Source organism: Lissotriton helveticus, chromosome 7 (assembly GCF_964261635.1).
Source record: "Lissotriton helveticus chromosome 7, aLisHel1.1, whole genome shotgun sequence".
In the NCBI taxonomy this organism is placed as follows: Eukaryota; Metazoa; Chordata; class Amphibia; order Caudata; family Salamandridae; genus Lissotriton; species Lissotriton helveticus.
In genome coordinates, this window is record NC_136068.1 from 76,871,484 (window position 1) to 76,891,786 (window position 20,303).

Consider the following 20,303-nt stretch of genomic DNA (forward strand, 5'->3'; position numbering starts at 1 on the left):
TATTCCTTAATTGTGAATCGCAATTTGCGATAGGCAATCAAGGAATATTAAGGAATCACAATTAATATTGGGATTCCTACATACATTCCATTTTGCGAGTCCTTAATAGCGATTCGCAAAAAAACGCTATTAAGGACTTGCGAAACGGGTTTATAATACATATGGCACTAATGGCCAGATGAAGGTAATCGTGAAATACAGATTCCTTAATACAGAATTTTAACTATTCGGTATTAAGGAATCGGTATCTCCGATGTACGTAAACAATCGGTAAAATTTACAGATTCGGTAAAAATCGGTAAAAAATACCGATTCGGAAGCAATCGTTTACCGAATCACCAATACCGATTCGTAAATACCGATTTTGGTCAAATTCGGTATTACCGAATTTTGCTACATCGCATTTCGGAATTATTACCGATTCGGTATTGTTTGTTTCGGTGTTCACCAATCGGTAAATAAGGAATTGGTAACTGTCCCCCTTGGATTTACTGATTCGTTATTACCGAAGGCATTCGGTAATACGTACATCGCATAGGGCTAAATACCGGTCGGTAAAGCTGAATTTTACCGAATTTCGGCTTTACCGACCGGTATTTGGCTACCTACATCTGGCCCTTAGGGCATAAAAAACTTCAGCTAAAGTTAAACTTGCAGAGAAAAAGTTGTCGTACATTCATAGCCTGGCTGGGTCAGATTAGAGAGAAATGGGATAGAAAGGATCATGCATTGCACAGTAACAGATGCATGTATGAAGGTAAACTGGGAAACATCGCAAGGTTTGCAAAGTACTAAAAATTCGAATTTCGAAAAACAACCCCAGCGAAAAGACAAACTTTACACACTCCTAAAATAACCCATGAATGGTATTTGATTTTCCATGAAATCATGAAATGACCCCAGCGTTGTTTAAGGGATTCTTGTGCTATCCTGACTCGGTTCGCCCATGAACGCCTCCACCAGAGGACCGATAACCAGTTCCTCTGTCTTTGTTCCAGATCACTATATGCAGGTCCTGCAGTGCAAGCAGCAGTGTGTGCTGGACATCGCCACGAAACCCGGGCGCAGATACGCCATTGACGACTTTCTCCCATCGCACTTTGATCTGCTGCACTTTGCCTATGGGAGCGGTGAGAGGGGCGCATGCACTGTGGGGGGATCTACAAGAACCATAGGGGATGTGGCAAGTGCTGGGGATGAATATTGTATCGAGTCAAGTTGCCTACAAGGGATTTTGTTTGAGCAGAAAACTGCTATTCTAACAATTCCACAGTTTTAATACCATTAAGTTCTGCGAACTTCTATGTATTGATCATAGATTTAAGCATTAATGCACAGGAAATTTCAATCAAGATATAACAAAAAAGCAGCAAACACGGGGATATCTTTTGAAAAATATATTATCTATTGTGATTTTCAAAGTTTATAGTGTACATTCAACTCTACGGTTAACATCAAATGCATACAAATGAAGAAAGGGTACATCTTATTTACACCTCAGTTTCATAAGTAAAAAATCCTCTCCTCATAAAATCAAAATTTTGCCCAAACTTTTTACTACAGAATACAGTCACTAATTGTACATTAATACATAGGGAGTTGGATTCTTAGTCGACGTTTCGGTTTTCTATCGTGCAAATCCTTTAGGCCATCTTCAGGACGGCATAGTCTGCATTAAAATAATGACCCTTTTAGAAAATTCCAGAGCTTCAGATTTTGGAACTTTTGCAGAGACTCCTACCAGTGGAGAAGGGGGAATTTCCTGATTGTATTCTGGTTTTCCTCAATTTCCAACACCCTGATAATGGCGTCTTCACGAGATTTCTGTTTGACCTGATGTCACTTTGATATTCATGGAGTTTCAGGTCTTGAGTCGATTTTAGTAATATGGCAGATATATTTCGGGCAGCAGTCCTCTCGGCAATGTAGACGCGAGCAGCGGATGTATATTGTGCACCAAAGGTACAAGAAATATGGATGCCTAGAATAGGAGGAAGGCGCGCCAGTTACACATAGACGTCCAATACATTCAACATTCATTGGGTTCCCAAAAGCAGAAAATTGAGTATCTGAGGCATAAGGCATCAAAGGCTATGGTTGCCCAGATTAGGAAATAGGCCAAAAAACTAATGCATTTACCAATTGGGCATCACGTATTGGAAGGAATTGGTGTCCGAGGGTCAAGTATTGGCTTCTAGAAATAGCAGAAGACTCTGGGGGAATCAGGTAGCAGATCAGAGAGTATGCAGCAGCTAGTAAAAGGTAATGGTGTTGTTGTAATTGAAGGGCAGGGATGCATGATGGAACTACGCATTCGACTACCACGCATGCCTTTACCCTGCGGTGGTTACAACGCTGGTACCATTACCAAACGTTATCTTACCATGCAGGCTGTTGCAACGATTATGCCTTTACCACGCATGCCTTTACAGCGAATTTTGTAACGCCATCAATGTTAAAGGCATATGAGTGGTAAAGGGTTTTCCTCAAAATCAAAACAACCTCTCTTGATCCCAGCCCTGAGCCCTAAAACAGGCTGCTGCAATATCCCCCCTCCAGCCCCCCCAACCCAGACCAAAAAAAAAAAGTCCCCAGCCCTGAGCCCTAAAACTGCCCCCTGTTACTACCGCCCCTAGCCCTAAACAAAAACCCAGCCTTGAGCCCTAACGCCAGACCCACCACGGAACCAGCCCTAAAACCCTAGGCCCCACGCCCTTGTGTGAAGTCCCCCATACCTACAGCAAGAAAAGGGGGACGAAGCCGTACCAGTTCCACTTGGTTGAGGCTGACGTGCAGGTTTGTAGGGTTTTTTTTGTTGGTTTTTTTATAAGCGGAAGATGTCTTTGTCTTCTGAGGTAAAGATGCTGATTGCCTCTACCACGCACATGCCCTTAACACCTGTACCACACATATGCCCTTACGTTTATTACCTTTACAACGTAATTCATTGTAAAGGCATGCGTGGTAACGGCATATTAGTTGTAAAATCACGCCTGGTAAAGGCTATGCATGGTAACATCTGCGTTGTAAGTCCCATGTGGTAAAGGCTATTTCGTGATACCAGCTGCATTGTAATGGCCGTTTCCCAGAGGGCAGGTTCATCAGACTAAGAGTTTAGAGCCTTTCAAGATAGGAGTTATTTCTTTGTATTATGTTAGGCCCTTATCTTACAGCAGCAGGTAGGTCCTGCCAGGGCTCCATCGGCACTCCATCTGTCCCTGTTTCCGGATTCCACTGCAGACCACACACCATCACTGTATTACATCTTTCACTCTCAGCATTCCAGACACCAGCTCTGACATACAGGGAATGCAAACACACAGGGTACCGTAGATGTCCTGGGATTAATTGTGCACTGTAGGATCTTACCTGTGGGGAGCCCTGGGTGGCGGGTCAGATAAGCAAAGCAGTTGCTGCCCAGGATATGGGTGCGTCCAGTGCCATGAGTGGGTTTCCAAAGAAGGGGAAGAAGGGATGGGGGATTTTGGGAACCGTATGTCCTGGGTGGGCATCAGGAGTTAGTGGATGGTGGCTATGAGCATCAGGAATTGTGCCCTAGGTCATCATAAGTAACAGGACCACGTGGGGAGCATATGGGTGGGTGGTGAGGGGGGCGTGGGCTGATATTTGAATATTTTGGTACTACACGCATGGGCCGTGGTGCAATAAACATATACTCTTGCTCTCCTGTCTTCTTGGCACAGTTGGCGACTGGCAGAGGGCTATCGAGTGTGCCCACACCTTCCTGCTCTTCTACCCCAAGAACCAGACTGTGACGGAGAGACTTGGGCAGTACCAGAGCGCTACTGATGAGGGGCTAGAGGCGAAAGCCAGAGAGGTAAGCCCCAGCTGGCTTTTAGGGTGAGGTTTCCTTATTTATACTTTCATCTCTCTATCTCCCTCTCTACCTGTCTTCCTCTTTGATAATTTCTCTGAGTGCCTCAAACTGCAGTGGGTGCCAGTGAGCTGTACAAACTTTTCATTAACACGAAGACTGAAGTCCTCTGCTTCCACCAGAAACAGATGTTCTTCAAGGGTCCTTCTGGGGGAAGGAAGAAAAGAGAGAGAGAGAATGAAAACATATAGTAAGTCTAAACCCTTTGTCTTTAAACTCTCCAGAATGTGCGGTTGTACATCCAGAGATCCCTCATGGAGAAGACGCTGATATATTACGCCGTGGAGCACTTGGACCTCACCTTTGATGACCCGGTAAGGGCTTTGAGAATGGCTGCTCCACCCAGGTCCAAAATCAGTGTCCCACAATAGAGATATGTGATTTTTTGGGGGGGTCCATTACCAAAGCACGCATTACTTTTAAGGTAATAGTATTAGGTTCTAAGTGTGACGACAAAAGTAAAATATAGTTTAATTGTAGAGGCCAAGATAAAAAAATAAACTTAAATCGAATAGAGGTACAGAGGTCCACCCAACACCATGCACAAAAAAAGTGATAAAGGGAACAATGTAATTAAATAAATAAAAAAAAAGAATAAAGGATACTTGGGTGGGATATTGCCCCAGTAAATTAGAAAAAATCCAAGATTTTCTCAGAATTCCCTAAACAACCCCCCGAGGTTTTGGGAAAATTCTGAATCACCTTAGATTAATCTCAAAGTGATTAATCAGCCACAAAAACATATGGTGTTGGGAGCAGAATACAGTGCCGTTTATACAGTTCTAAAACCAGCAAGCATAATTACAGTGTGTGCGGAAAAGTTGCAAACATTCTTTAAAACAGCCAGCTGAAATGTAAATAGCAAAGGAAGCTGCCAAGCGGTAGCAATAAAAAAAGAACAAGAGAAAGGAGCTCTTGTGAGTAAATAAAGAAATTGTTGTATAGTTAAATAGAGGCATCACAAAACTGAGAGAGAAGAGCAGGAGGGGAGAAAACAAAAACATACCAGAGACAGAGAATAAAACCAGAAGACAGGAAAAGAGGAGTACGGAGAAAGTAAATGAAGAGACAGAATGCTACAAAATAGGCGGGCAAAATACAGGGAGAAAAAAAGAAGCAAGGGAGTAGATAGAAATGCAATAAATCAAGTAGAGCAGCATGGGAAAAGAAAAAGGAAGTGAGAGACAGAAAGGGGAGAGAAAGTAGGGAGCCACAACATAGAAAATAGATGACATCAGGCGATACGAGAAAGGAAGAGGAGTGTTAAAGTAAATCTCTTCATTCCAATCCTAGTCTAAAAGGGTTTATTAACCCCTTCCGTGCTCGGTGAGCACTACCTGCTGGGTGCTGCGCACGACCGTTGGCCAACGCAGCCCCAACCACTCCGTCGAACGCCCGCACCGCAGCGGAATGTACGCCGCGGTAAACGGTTAACAAATAAATGTATATGTGAACTTCCTGACTGATAATGCTAGTATGTATGTATGTATGTTTGTATGTATGTATGTATTTGAGCTTGTAAAGCGCACTGCTACCCGTCCTTAGGTTTCCTCGCGCTGTATAACTCTGGGGAACCCATCCTGGCTTTCTCTGTGGGATGGTCCCTGCTGGGAGTCCCCAAGGTGGAGCCAGGCATCCCCGGAGTTGATGGGGCCGTTGTGGAGATTAGGCAAGCTAATGCCCAGAGTTGCCGAGAGGAACCCCTGATTAGAGTAAGCACCGAAGCGAGAATTATCGAGTCCGCTGACCCAAGTCCACGACCCTGCCACGTCGGGAATTTAACCCTGGTCCCGGGCCGACTTCTGCTCCCGGGTCTGCCACCTCTAACCAGTGAGCCACACTACTCCACTATCAGGGACAGACACCTCCTGAGGGCAGCTTTTGCTTGAGTGGAAAAACATGGGTGAAAAAGGTTAAAGTTACACTACTACAATGATTTCTATTTCACAAATGCTTTCTCTGGTACTATTTAAGTGCATAATCTTAGCACGTTTAGTATTCATTAGTAAATGTACATTCACTTCTATATTTCCATCATATCATTCCAAAGAACCTTAATCGGACTTCCGTCATCAAATTAATCTTTACCATGCAGCATTCTTAAAAAAGAAGATGGGGATGTACACTTGTCTCTGCTAAGACTTGCAATAGAGCAAATTCAGACTTAGATAGGAACATAAATCAGGTAAAGGGTGATGAAAATGACAAGTATATATCAATAATCTTGATTCTCCACCCTCCAAACACTTTTCAACCATTACCAAACTCCTTCATAGGCAACGGTACCATCATGGGTATTCATTCCATTTAAACATTCACATTTATGATCAATCTGTTAATGTATACCTAAAGAAACATTTGGAATGAAAGTACAACAGTCAATGCCTACCGTTGCACAAACTCCACCTTTGGAAGCCAGGACAAAATCAAGAGCCATTCTGTTTTGCGCAGTCAGTTCATTTGGCTTCTAATGAGTAAGAGTTCAAACCCAAAGAAACTGCAGTTAGGGTAACTGTCATTTTGCATACTTTAGCAATGTGATGTCTCTCACCTATGCATAGTACAATTCCGCAACTGGGTAACAAAATGGCACAGAATTGAGCAGTCGCGAAAATGTCTTTGGGCAGTTTTATGCATTACGGTGGAGAATGTGACCCGAGTGTCTAGTGGTAGGCATGACATGAGCAAGGGTAGCAGGATCTGTCTTTAGTCTTTACTTATCCATTCATAGGCTCTGTTTCGGCAGACCTAAAGGGTTCCAGGTTGATCAGTTGTTCTGCGTCCGCTGCCTTTCACTGGTGGATCTTCACATTAACCCAGTCTCCCTGCTGCAGTTCATGACAGGCCTCAATCAAAATAGTAGTTTAAATGATTAGAGAGTCCCATCATCATTTAGGTGCAAATCGAGCAAACCTGGAGGCACAGAAGATGTCGCAGGAATTCTCCTATGTCGATCCATAATAGCGTGATATACAGTTTAGCTGATGGGTTACCCCGTCACAAACGTGATGGATATCCTGTCTGCCTTATTGCAAATACCCAAGGATGTAATGCACTGTAATTAGGCAGATTGGTTATTTGTCTAATTTGTGATGGACTAACCCGACTGCCAAACTCTAAATTGGACCCTTAGCCCTCAGCATAATGGTGGCTTGAACTTACCAGAGTGCCAAAGGTAGAGAGCAGTGGGTATCTTGAGCCCTGTTTCACTACAAATCTTTGATGTTTTGTTTTTCTGAGTCTCATTATATCGCTCTTCTTTTCCTTAAGACTCAGGGTGGTAAGCGCAGTGAAAGTGTTGTTTTTCCATAAAGCTTTAAACAGTTCTTGAGCACAGAAAATACATAGTGTGTTTCTTTGTCACTCCTGATCTAGAACTGGATTACTAACCTGAGCATAACCTTCAAAGTATCTTCTTAGCTACAGTAATGGAGTTCACATGAGCACATAGGTAAACTTCAGTCCAACCTAAAAACATGCATACTAGATCCAGCGCACAAGGGTAGCATACGGTAATTGTATGAAATCACCTTGTATGATGACAAACCAGTCCTATTGGGGTGGATGGGCAGCTGGGGTAAATGAAACTCTTACAAACATGATAGGCTTGTCACCTCTACTGACATGAGCAGCACTAGTATAAAGCCAGGCTAAATTTGGGATATAGCCCATAGGGGCAAATACTCTCCCGTGTTTATTCATCTATACTCCATCAAGGTTCTCATAATCACATTTCATCCAGGTGATCTGTTCATTGTTTGCTGCACATCAATGTAATGCAGCAAGGTCTTTAAAGAAGGCATAAGGAGTTCAATGGCTTCGGACACATACAGGGTGCTCTCACAACTGGAAGGACAGTGCATCCATTTTGGCAATGCGGGCTGGGAAAGTGTTCACGTTGGTCACCCTAGAGTTTTCTGTGCAGCTATCACATAAGCATGAGTGCGGACTGTCAGTTCAGCTACTTGTGCAAAAGGCACATAGGGTAAATAAACACAGTGCTTAATCTGAGCCGAGGTTTCCAATGCTCGGCACCAGCACTTAATTGCCAGCTATTAATTGCCGGAACTTGCACTTACGACAGCTGCCACATAGTGGCGCTGTTTGCGTAATTTAAAGATGAGCAGAAAAAGAGTTGTTTGTTAATTCAGTATACGTTAAAAACAACTAATACCTGCCACCCAAGCTATTCTTAAAGCTTCGGCGGCCTCGATCAGTCTGAATTGTCACTCTTGCAGCAGTGTGATGGTTAGCAGTTATTGTGTAGGTACAGTGGCAATGTGTGGTGCAAATAGCAGTGCCTCCTGATGATGGCCCCAGCACTTTTTTTCTTTACAAATTAGGCACTGGGTAAACATTGACTCTAAATAATGTCATGTATAGTACCAACGCAAAAACATCAGTTGATGGACAGAATGCAGAACAATGTCATACATTCACCCCAGTACATAGATCTGGGCCTAAATCCATCGTTTTTTGCTCACAATGCCATTCTAGTTTGAACCCAGCCATATGCAAATCAGTCTTGACCCTGTGCCCCATGTGAGCAGTCCAGCCCGAACTGCCAAGCCAGGTCCTCCCTGGACTGGAAACAAGCATCCAAGGACCAGTTTCGGGCTTTCAGCCCTCATCAGCCTGGCTAGCTTGATTCCAGTGACATGGAGAGCACGGGACTCACGTCTGAGCATACCCGTCCCACTCGGGGTGACATATAGTACCAACGGCATAATCCACAACTAGGGCTCCCTTCTCAATCCCGAGAGCATTCGTCATAATTTGCAAAATCGTAGCTTTGTGTGAGGGCATCAGTAAAATAATGTGAGGTTTTGTTAGGAGGGGACAACTGAGTACGCATACATGCAGACCACGGTTAGAATAGCACAAGGTTCAACAGGGGTGTAACGCAAAATAATGGGCCACAATGCAGAATGGATGAGGAAGAGACGTTTTATGGCATGGGCAAAGTGGTTCCTGGCCCAGGGCTCCAGCCTTTCAGGAGGGCCACAGAAAGAGCCAACTTTGTTCTGCAGAGAGTCTTGCCCTGATGACCTTGCATAATTCTTAAACAGATTGTTAGAAATACCATTTTCCTTTAATATATTTTTAATGTGGGTGATGCCTGAGAGTCAATTTTAGACATTTTGCTGAGAAATGTTGATGTATGTTTCATGCGGCATCTATGAATAAAAAAAGTTTCTTTTAAACCAAAAAAGGACCAGGACACTCAAGAGTAATCGAGCGCGCTATAAGTCACTTATAACATAACATAACATAACCTCACATATGAGAAATGGGAGGGTGTCACAGAGATTATTTCCTGTAGCATTAGTGAGCAGCTGCTATGACCCAATATTGAAAACACAGATCACTATCTCTGAATATTAGATGTAAACACTTTTTGAATTTAGACCAGTGTGCCTGTGAAGTGTCAGTGACCTGGCCAAAGAGGGCAAGATAGAGATGAAAATGGATCATAAATTCAAAGCTGTTACGAACAGGAGCCCCAAAAAAAGTTTTTCCCAGGGCCCCAAAAATCCTTAAGATGCCCCTGTGATGAGGGGCCCCTGAAGCTCTCATATCTCACAGATATTCATGGGCCTTGGGCTGAAAAGTGACCCCTGATGAGTTGGGGGCACATTGAAGGGTTGTGGGCCCCACTGTGCCACAGGGGCTGCTGTAGCCTTTGTTATACCCCTGGGGCCTCATTCATGAGGCCGTGTGGCACTTTTACGCCCCCGGTGCGTCACCAGCAGCGTAAAAAATGTGCCTTGTTGCACCATATTAACAAAGTGACACATCTAGGTAGATGCGTCACTTTGTAAACCCCTGCGCTACATAATACCCATGCCAAGTATAATGTATACAGGGGGGCGTTCTGACGCAAGAAAGGGTCATAGAAGTGACGCAGTGAAATCTATGAGATTTCCCTGCGCCACTTCTTGGACACAAATGCGTCAATTTCTTACGCCTGCCTCACAGCAGGCGTAAGCCTGACGCAGGCCCTTTCACATGGGGCTTGCCCCATGTGAAAGGACACATTGCTGGAGTTGTGTCACTTTTGTGACACACTCCAGCAATGCGTCACTTTTGCGCCTACAGATACGTCGGAAATACTGACGTATCTGTAACTCCTTGCGCCATGATGCGTCATACTGTAAATATGACGCATCAATGGTGTCGCAAGGAGGGCGCAGTGAAAAGTGACGCATCTCTGCTTTCACGCAGCGATGCGTCACTTTTCATAAATGAGGACCTTAGTTTCTGTAGAAGAAAATCTCACGTGCTGAAAGAGGTTTATTAACAAGAGAAAAAATAATAGTCTGTTAATTACTTAGTCGGCAAACCAGAATTTCCTCTAGCATGTTCATATGGAACACACTTGTAGGCAAAGCACATATTTTAAAACTAGAATTCATAACTTATACATTTTTTCATGTCACAGATTTATTTATTTTTAAACTACAAGCAGGTGAGCCTAATTCAACATAATTGACAGGCACTTCCTGTGGATGTTGTTAGCAGGAGTAGGAAAACATGGTTGAAGTAGGTTATATTTACTCTAATACAGTGATTTCTGTTTCACAGCAGGAATGCAATTCACGTTCGTGAAAAGAGTGAAGCTTTTTCGAAAGAGATGTGAATATACAATATAAATAAATAACAGTTTTATCATTAAGGGAGAGAAGAGCATGGCAGGGAAAACAGAAATACAAAAAAAACACATGGAAAGAAAGAATTAGAGAAACAAAACATGTTTGAGCGAATAGATGTGTAAAGAGGGAACTAGAAGGGCAAAAAGTAAGAGGTCGAGAGTTTAGAAGGGAAAAGGAAGTGGAATGTGTAATTAAAATCATGAAGGGAAGAAATCCAATAAATAGAGCAGGAAGTGGGAAAACGGGAGAGGAATGAGAAATTGAGCGAAAATGGGGTGAGGCGCTATAGGCAACGTAAAAGAGAAGGAGCGTTTTTGAAATAGAATAAATAAAAGTAGAAAGAGGAGAGAGGTGTAGGATGATAAAATGTTTCCGGGAACATTAAACATTTCATCACTGGCAAGAAATTGGCCAGAGCCTCTAGGTGGCGCCATTAGCACAAGACAGAAGCTAGGATGCGTTCAGCCCAATCCTGAATGGGTCGTCAGCATAAATGCAAGGTCCAAACGCAAAGCTTTTGACCTGTAACAACTTTGTTAGACAAATATAGGAATAGCTCCGTCAATAGAGGCAGAGATCAGATGGGAAAGAGAGACAAGCATCAGTCAGACAGAGGTGAATGCAGCCAAAGGAAGAGATAAACAAAAGGCAAGCCAGGTTGAGAGAAACGCATAGGGTCGTGGGATACAGACAGAAGGATCATCAGGCAGGAGACAGACAGAGGAAACGAAAAACATAGACAGAACCAAGGAAGATTTAAATGAAGATGGAAAGAGTAATAGAAGGTTAAATAGAGTTGTTTTGTTTTACATAGCGCAAACGTGCCCAGAAGTGCTAAAGCGCTTTACATGAGCACCAGAATATGTTACACGTTGTTTTGCCTTCCCTCTCTCTACCCTCCCTTCGTTCTTGGCACTAGCCAGATGCCAGGAATTAAATGCCAATAAGTTCTATTTCTTTGTCCAACGGTTTGAAGATTAGACTAAATTCAGTGGGAAGGGTCCCCCGGGTGGGGCTGGATGGTCGCTCCTGATGGGGTCTGGTTCCTCTCTACCAACCTACTCTGGAACCCTTGGTAGATAAATCTTTGTTACCTGCTGAGAAGTGGAGAGAGGAGAAATAACTCGTTTAGACGAGTACCAAGTTTAGAGAACCATGAATCTGAAGAATCACAGACTCCGAATTCTAAGTTAGTGGGTTTATTACAAAGCCAAAAATAACTGGACATACAGACACCTCAAGACGAGGTTATAGAAATACAAGGGAACTAATACAAATACAAACCTACGGGTGAGATTAAATCTCTGAACCATGAAAAGAATGACAAATTCCAGAACCACAACGCAGGAAATGATTGCCCCCACATCAACATCTGTCTTCGTTTGGGGTTGATAAGTGAAAAGCATTAGTCTGTCCCTACCCTACGACTGTCGTGACATCCCTACTTAGCATTCTGTAGGCAAGATCAGGAAAAGGTGTCGGCGCGTGAGGACATCCATAATGCATTATATGGGTCAAGTAGCTAAAGCTACAGAGCTCGTTCTAAGATGCTCCTTCCCTCTCCTTCGATTTCCTCACCTCTTCTCCTGAGTCGACCCGCGGGACACTGTCCTTAAATAAAAATGCAAAAACACAGAACACTTCCACTGCTTGCATCTGGATCACCTCATCCCCCTAGACACTTCTCATAGGTGATTTTCCATTTAGATTCAATACTCCCAGCTCCTGGCTCGGTGACCTTGATTCCCAGGCCTCCTCCAGTGAGAAAGAATACCGTCTCCCAATTATCAGCATTCCTTGCATAAAAGTATCCTCTCTCCTCCAAGCCTAACTCCTAAACCAAAAGGTGTTATTCTAACTAACAAAGACGACTTTCTCCACCTGCAACAGAAACGCGAGAAAGAACAAATCCAACATGCACATGAATTTCAGCTATTAATTCTAAAATACAAGCACAAAAGGGAGAATACATTTCAGGCCTGCAGGAGTTGGGCAACATGAGAATGAACACATAGGCCCTTTGAAAATACATTTTATTTAAGCGTTTCGAAACCATCATGTTACATAAACACACCAATGCTCAAATCACTGTGAATGACCTATGAAATCCTACACTTTAAAGCTCAATTAACCACATCCATATGCAACTTTATTATGGTGCTCGTTTAAGTCAAAGCATTACATTGTACATGAGCAACTTCGTTAATCGACTGCAACCAATTGCTAGGGGTTACACGATTCGAAACGCTACTGCCACGTTATATCTTTACATAGCACGTAATAATTCTATCATTGCACTTTCACATGTTATTACCAAGTACATTATACTAATCAAATGTTAACATGACAAAGTAATATATGTAGGTGCGGACTACTCGTGATTATGATGCACCCCTACAAATGAAAAAGCACCGTCGGGTTTCATCACTCCCTAACTTTTGCCAGCACTCTGGACCCAGCATTGCCCTGCCAGCTTCCATCTTTCTCGTGCCACAACGTCTCCTGAGTATGCTTGTCTGTTTCATCCTCCAGGACCCTTGGACTCCAGAGGATCTTTTCCCAGAGGGTGTCAGGGAGAGACCGAGGTGAGTGTGAGGTTTACATAGCACCTCTTAGTCCATACGCAGCTTCCAAGCACTGAGAGAGAGAGTCGAAGACTTGCTAAGATCAAGGTGGCCATGGAAATGGAATTGTAGAACTGGCTTATGGCTGCAAGCATTGGAGCATGAGGCCGCGGCTCCCTGCATGCTGCTCAAACAAGTGAGAAAGAACAGCTCTCATAGCGCCTAGATGTGAGTCACTTAGCACTACTCTGCTCCTGAATCGCATAGTCACTACCCACCTCTGAGCCATTGGCCAGTCAGAATTCCTTAACATAGCAGTCATTGGCCAGTCAGAATTCCTCAACAAGGCCAGTTCAGGTACACAGAGTTTTTCCAGCTTATCACTTCCACTGCCCAATCTTCACACACTGACCCCACGTGACACTTGCTGCTCCTCAAGATTGGTGTGCCCATAGCAACCTAGTGCAGTGGTCTTCAAACTTTTTAATGCCACGTCCCTCCCCCCAAGTAATAAAAAAAAGTCATCTGGCTCATCTCAGTTTTTTTCACAATTATTCTGTTAAATTGGCAATGTTTAAATATGTCTAGACTTATTAAAACATTGCAGTTAAGCTATGTTACCGTTTAAAATATGCAATCAAATACATGATTGTCACACATGCTATTCTGGTCAGGCAGGCCTTACTAACCTATAAAAGTATCCACAGGGTGATTATTAGAAAGGGGGGTTGTGGTTTTGAAGAATATTTGGAGTCCCTTCCCTATTGACACGTACGTCCAGCTGGATAATAATGACAAAAGATGCCAGTGATGACCAATCACAGAGCGGCTTACTTTTGCTCATTTTTCTTTGCTTAAAACAAAGCATTGTTATCAGCACAATGCTTCTTGTGGCCAGTGACGGACTCTCCCCCTGGGATCCCTTGAGGCCCTTACTGGTGAAGGGGGTCGGGGGTTCCCCCCAGTTTGAAGACCCCTGCCCTAGTGGTTGGTGAGATGGGACGCTAGGTTACCTCATCAGAGTGGAGGGAACTATGGCCCACATGCATCAAAGCAAAAACCGGTTGCAAATGGACAGATTCTCAGAATCTGCCCCTTTGCGACTGGTATTTTTGCATTTGGGATGCATCATCCCAAAGGCAAAAATCGCAATTTAAGTAATCTCTAAATTGCGATTACTTAAATTGTCATTGCATTTAAGGAATCGCAAATTGAGATTTCTTAAATGCAATGCATTAAAGTAAAAAAACGAGCGATTTCGCTAATAGGGGGAGCAAATTACCGTGAAGTTGAACTTCATGGTAATTTGCAAAAACTTTCAAAAATGCACTAAAGTGCAATTTTCAAAGTTCCATTTTACACACACATATGCCCTTGGGGCATGTGTGTGTGCAAGCTGTACTCGTATGCAGATTTCAGGGGAGCAACAGGGTGTCCTTTTGACACCTTGGCACCGTTGAAATTGCATTCTCAATTTGCGATTCTATAATTGAGAATCACAAATTGAGAATGTCTTCCCATTCATTCCTATGGGCCTCTAGGCCGATAGGAATGAAGGGGGAGGTATTCCTTAATTGCGACTCGCAATTTGCGAGTCACAATTAAGGAATGTTTAGAAATCGCTATTTTTTTTGCAATTTCTACATGAAAAGCCTTTTGCTATTCCTTATTAGCGAATCCTTATTTTTCGTTAATAAGGATTTGCAAATGGCATTGTTGATGCATGTGCCAGTATAAGTGCTGCAGTCACGTACATAGCCCCTTAAAGATAACTGTTTTCAATTGGAGCTAGAAAAGTCGTTAAAGAGAGGGAGGGAAATTGATAGGACAGGGAGATGAGCATGAGTCTGGGACAGATGGAGAGAAGGCGAAGAAAGAGGAGGGAGATTCAAAGAGTGTGAAGAATAGGTGATGGCGGGGAACGGTAGGGGGGGTCCAATATTTAGAAAAAAAGTGGATGTGAAAAGAGGGGAAAAAGAAAATGGGGTAGGGTGGGGGTTAGGAGAACAACAGGCCAAGAGGAAAGAATAGCGTGTGAGCCAAGGGTGTGAGTGGGAGAGAAGGCAGAGGCAAGACAGATGTGGAGTTGTGGGTAGAAACAGAAAACAGATAAAGTGCAGTATTAAAGAGGGAGTGTGGTGCAATGGTAGTGCGAGAGTCAGAAGGATGAGAAAACAAGATAACTCAGTGGGTTATTGTGTCATCGTCAGAAACCTGTGGCTAACCCGGAAGTCACATGTTCAGTAGTGGAGAGAGCTACTCAGCAAGTTTGTTTTTTGCTTTCAAACTCAACAAAACAAAGACTTTTCAGTTGGGCAACAGTAACTTCAATTAGTATAGCCCGTACATGTCCTGGCGCGCTTAAGCGCTACATAAAATGCTGGAGAAGCTTCCTCTAAGTGCAGTTACATAGCTCACGGCAGGAGGTCGCTGCCTAGCATCTGTCAGGGTTTTCCACCAATCATTGCTCCAGCCACTGCACTCCCTTGCCTCACAGCGGCCACCTTCAAGTCAAATGGTTGCTCAATTAAAAATGGCGGACAATAGACATGGCGCCCAACCTGTGTATGCCTGGTACGCTTATACATAACCTTGCTGCTATATGTGGAGGAGGGGTGCATGAGCTAGTGTGATGGAGAGGGGAGTGTGCAGATGTCCAGGATGTCCAGGATGTCACTCATAACTCTTGTTTTCCTCTTTTGAGGGTGAACAAGAAGAAGGCCTCTGAGGACGATGAACCAGAGAGGGGTAAGGAAACACCAAGGTGGAGGAGAACGTGTCACTGTAGCTTCTCTTTCACACCACTTGCCCTCCAGCCTCCCCCTACTCCTCAAAACCTAGTTACATACCCCAAAACCTATTCTTTACATTACTCTAGAAACTTACCAGATCACTCGTCCGTGCCTCTGCAATCCCTAATTTGCAAGCATATCAAAAAGTTAATTTGGTGTGTCAAACTACCCTGAAACAGAAGATATGGATTTTCTCCTCAGAAATAGCCTATGTGTCTTGTCCTCATATCAGAGGCCAGATGAATTGATGTCCAGCACAACATCAGATTGACTTCACTAACTCCCAGTCTAAAGGAAAATCTTCCTGAGACATGCCAACTACAACTTTGTTGCAAGCTAATTACTAACCAGTATATCCATAGCTTTCCTATTAACCATTCATGGGCTTTGAGACAACTCAACAAGGGCCCTTGAGCCAACCCAGCTACATTACCCTAGAGCAACTCAACCTTACCTTCTGAAGTAGTCCAGCCATTGCCCCTGGAGCAACCGACCCACAGCCCCTACAGGAACCAATCAAATATTGGAACCGCCTGTAGATCAGCCTACCCAAGACTTCAAGTGTAACACAGTCATAGGCCCTGGAGTAACCCAACCAAATGTTCAGTTCCATAAAACCTTGGCCATTTGAGCATCCAAAGTCCCTGAGAGCAGCCTACAGGTCCGGCAGGTGCAACCCAACCTTGCCCGTAGACCAACCCAGCCATAGCACTGGGTGGAGGGTACTGATTGCTGTTGGTGCAACTCAGCCTTGCTCCTGGAGCAACCCAGCTGTAGCCTTGGGTGCAACCCAGCCATAGCACTGGGCGTAGGCTATTGGTTGCTGTTGGTGCACTCAACCTTGCCCTTGGACCAACCCAACCAACCTTGGGTGCAACCCAACCATGGCCACTGCAACAACCAAACCGCTGGCCCGGAGCAACCAAATTGTAACCCCTGGAACAGCTCAACAAATACCCTTGGAACAACCTAGTCGTGGCACCTTGAACAACCCCACCTTAGCCCACAGTGAAACACAATCCAACCTTATTCCTTGGTCCAAGCCCTATAGACCACTCAACCACTGACCTCTGGATCATCGATAACTGCCGTTCGGAATTGTTAACTGCACTTCACGTCCCCCCTCTTGCAGGTCCGCCACCGTATGATGGTCCAACCGTGACCGAGAATGCCCAGCAGCTGAACGGGACCCAGCGCGTGGTCCTGGATGGATTGTTGACTGACGATGAGTGCACCAGTATCATTCGGCTGGCGAGGGTGAGTGAGTGGCTGTGACCGCATACGTGACCTGGCGAACAGGAAACTGGATGTCAGGGTCATATACTTCTGTTGTAGCGGAGGGCCATGAATGAGTGGACAGGTGAATTAATGTATTGTTGTGGACATCTGAGTTGGAAAATGAGTGAATGCATGCCTGAATTAATGCATTATTGAATGTATGAATTCATCTCAGTTTGAATATGTGAATGACTGTGAAGGAGAGAGCTATTTGGCGGTTAAATGAATGAATGAATACTGATCAAATTCACTAATGTATGTTCGAACCTTCTTGTATTTTTCCTTCAGATGGCTGGGGGCTCGGGTGACGGCTACCGTGGAAGGAGGTCGCCACACACCCCCTACGAGAACTTCCAAGGCCTAACACTTTTAAAAGCTGTGAAGGTAATGTACAAAGTACCCCAATCGCTAGCCACACCGTGAGGTCCCATGGCTTTGCGACCTATAATCTCCTGCCCCCTTGTGGCAGGACGTGGGAACTGTGGCTATAAAAGAAGTAATAATACTTTCTGTAACAGCGACACATCCTATGCATTTTCCCCAGTGGTGGTTGCATCTATACAAAGTCTCACAGCTTGTTCATTGGACACCAGTGGCATGAAATGCTCTCTGGTGGTGGAAAGTGGAACTGCAGCTATTGAGCAAGTTGCAGCTAGTCCTGGACTGGGAAAAGAAGTCTTACTCCAACAGTTTATGGAAATAATGGAACATGCAACTATAGAGAATCTAAGATGGTCCTGACATTGATGGTCCTTACTTTACCGTTCTCAGAAAATGCAAAGAAAAGTCCATCAAGTAACCCTAGGATTAAAAAAAAAAAATCTGAAATAGGCACATTGACCCACTGGTATATCCTATTGGAATCCTTTGAAATGCAAGTTTTAGATCCCTGTAACTACTGCATTAACCCTTTGATAATTCACCAAACAGCTTTTTCCTTCTACAGACGGTAGGAGAAGGCCTGGCAAACATAGACGATGCCCGACACTTCCTGGAGGCCAGCGAGCGTGCCCTGAAGATGACCGAGTGGTACTTCCCCACCATGGACACTCCACTGCTTTACTCCTTCACCCATCTGGTGTGCCGCGCAGCCGTTGAGGGTAAGGGTTGGGTCCTACCCAGGAGGATCCCATCTTTATAGACTCTGGGTTCCACTCCTCAGACACCATGCCCTTCTTACTCCACCCTGTTATTCCTTCACCCTGTCCATCTGTCCTGGCCTCTTCTTCTTTCTTCTGTCCATTTCTGTCTCCCAACCTTCCCTTATTCCTCACCCTCTATTCCCCTGTTCCTGTTTCTGTTTTTTTATGTTCCATGTTTCTACAGTAGTGAGCATTGTCCTCATTCTGCGGCTACAATTTTTGTCGCTCCAGGGCAGCAGGAGGGCCGCAGCGATCTGAGCCACCCAGTCCATGCCGACAACTGTATCTTAGATCCAGAGAGCCAGGAGTGCTGGAAGGAACCCCCCGCCTACATCCATCGGGACTACAGGTGGGTGCAAAGAGGGCTGGTAATGGGTGCAGGGACAAACGCCCGACTACATCCACCGACATGAAAAGTGCATCCACTACCGCTGTCAGAAGCAATAGCGGAATTATCTATATTTTCTTCTGAGGACTAGAACTATAAGCAAAGAGGGCTGGACTGTGGTTAGATCCTATGGTCATATCCACAGAGGCTACAGATACAAGCAAATAGGTCAGCACAGATCATGTGCCTAATTGGGTGTGTGTGTGTGTTTGTGTGTGTGCATGTAGCCAGACAATTAAAATACTCCCCACTTTGAGCCAAAGCTCTGACGTCACTGAGTGAGAACAACAGCAAGCCTGACACTTCCTAGATGAGTTCTCTTCACTTCTACATCCTCTGATCATCCATCCTCCTACCCTTCCATCCATCCACTCTTTGATCCTTTACCTCCTTTTATCATTCCGACAATCCATTTACATTCCTTCCATCCAGTTGTCCAGTCATTCATTCATCCATCCTTTCACTCATCCATCCACCCTTTCAACCATCTACCTAGCCATCCCGTTCCCTTCACACATCGATCATCCATCCTTTCACTCTTCCATCCATTTATGCTAGCAGCCTTTCGTCCGGCCTTCCATCCATGCATCCTTTCACCCTTCCCTCCAACCTTTCATTAATTGATCCTTTCACTCCTACATCCAACCATTCATCCTTACAACCATGCACCCTTGCACCGTTTCTTTGCTGTTTAACCCTTCCTTCCTTGCACTTCTCCTTCCACCTTTCTTTCCTTACTTGTTTTCTTTCTTTAACCTTTACTTTCACCCTCATGCCTTCCTCCTTCCCAGTGTCTAGCAACCATAATTGTTTCGATGCTCAAACTATTTGTTCGTGCATGGGATTAGATTCGGTTAAGGACAGACGTAATATTTAGAAGGGCCCAGATAGGCCCCTGGGTGCAGGGGCTACCCCCACTTATGCTGCTAAAGTAGGGGGGGTGTTTGTGAATGAGTGTGTGTGTGTGTGTGTCTGTGTGTGTGTGTATATATATATCTGCTTTCTGTGGTTTAAAAAACATTCCTCAAGGGTCTCTTGTGGACTGTCATGGTCGCCCACAAGTAGGGAGATGGCTCAGTCGGGATGTAGCAGGGCTTGGGTGGTTGTTTTGAAGTCTGTTTCAAGGAAAACCACCTTCACTTTGCAGAACAAAAGGGTACATGCATCATTCTAAATACTGGTCGCAAAGGGGCAGATTTGCAGTTTTTGGGATGCATTAACCCAAATGCAAATTTGCAATTTAAGTAATCGCAAAATTTACGATTACTTAAATTGTGAATGCATTTAGGGAATCGCAAATTGTGATTCCCTAAATGCAATGCATGATGCAATTTAAAATTGTGCTTTCATAATTAGGGATTGCAAATTACCATCAATTTAAAGTTGATGGTAATTTGCGAGAAATTTGAAAAATGCACTAAAGTGCATTTTTCAAAGTTCCATGTTACACACGCACTTGCCCTTGGGGCATGTGTGTGCGCAACATGTGGTCACATGGACATTTCTGGGGTGCATCAGGGTGTCCTTTTGGCACCCATGCACCCTTGAAATTGCATGCACAATTTGCGAGTACCTATTTGGTACTCGTAAA

General features: G+C 44.2%; 1 protein-coding gene across 1 annotated transcript in view; it reads left to right on the forward strand.

Moving 5' to 3' along the window:
* The window catches only part of P3H3 (prolyl 3-hydroxylase 3), a 107,582-nt gene that overhangs the window by 47,061 nt on the left and 40,218 nt on the right, over nt 1–20,303 (forward strand). The window contains exons 4-12 of the mRNA XM_078651518.1: nt 999–1,130; nt 3,705–3,838; nt 4,120–4,209; nt 13,081–13,133; nt 15,817–15,860; nt 17,037–17,161; nt 17,471–17,566; nt 18,129–18,282; nt 18,556–18,673. Coding sequence (XP_078507644.1) covers nt 999–1,130; nt 3,705–3,838; nt 4,120–4,209; nt 13,081–13,133; nt 15,817–15,860; nt 17,037–17,161; nt 17,471–17,566; nt 18,129–18,282; nt 18,556–18,673 — 946 coding nt within the window. The remainder of the gene's footprint in view (nt 1–998; nt 1,131–3,704; nt 3,839–4,119; nt 4,210–13,080; nt 13,134–15,816; nt 15,861–17,036; nt 17,162–17,470; nt 17,567–18,128; nt 18,283–18,555; nt 18,674–20,303) is intronic.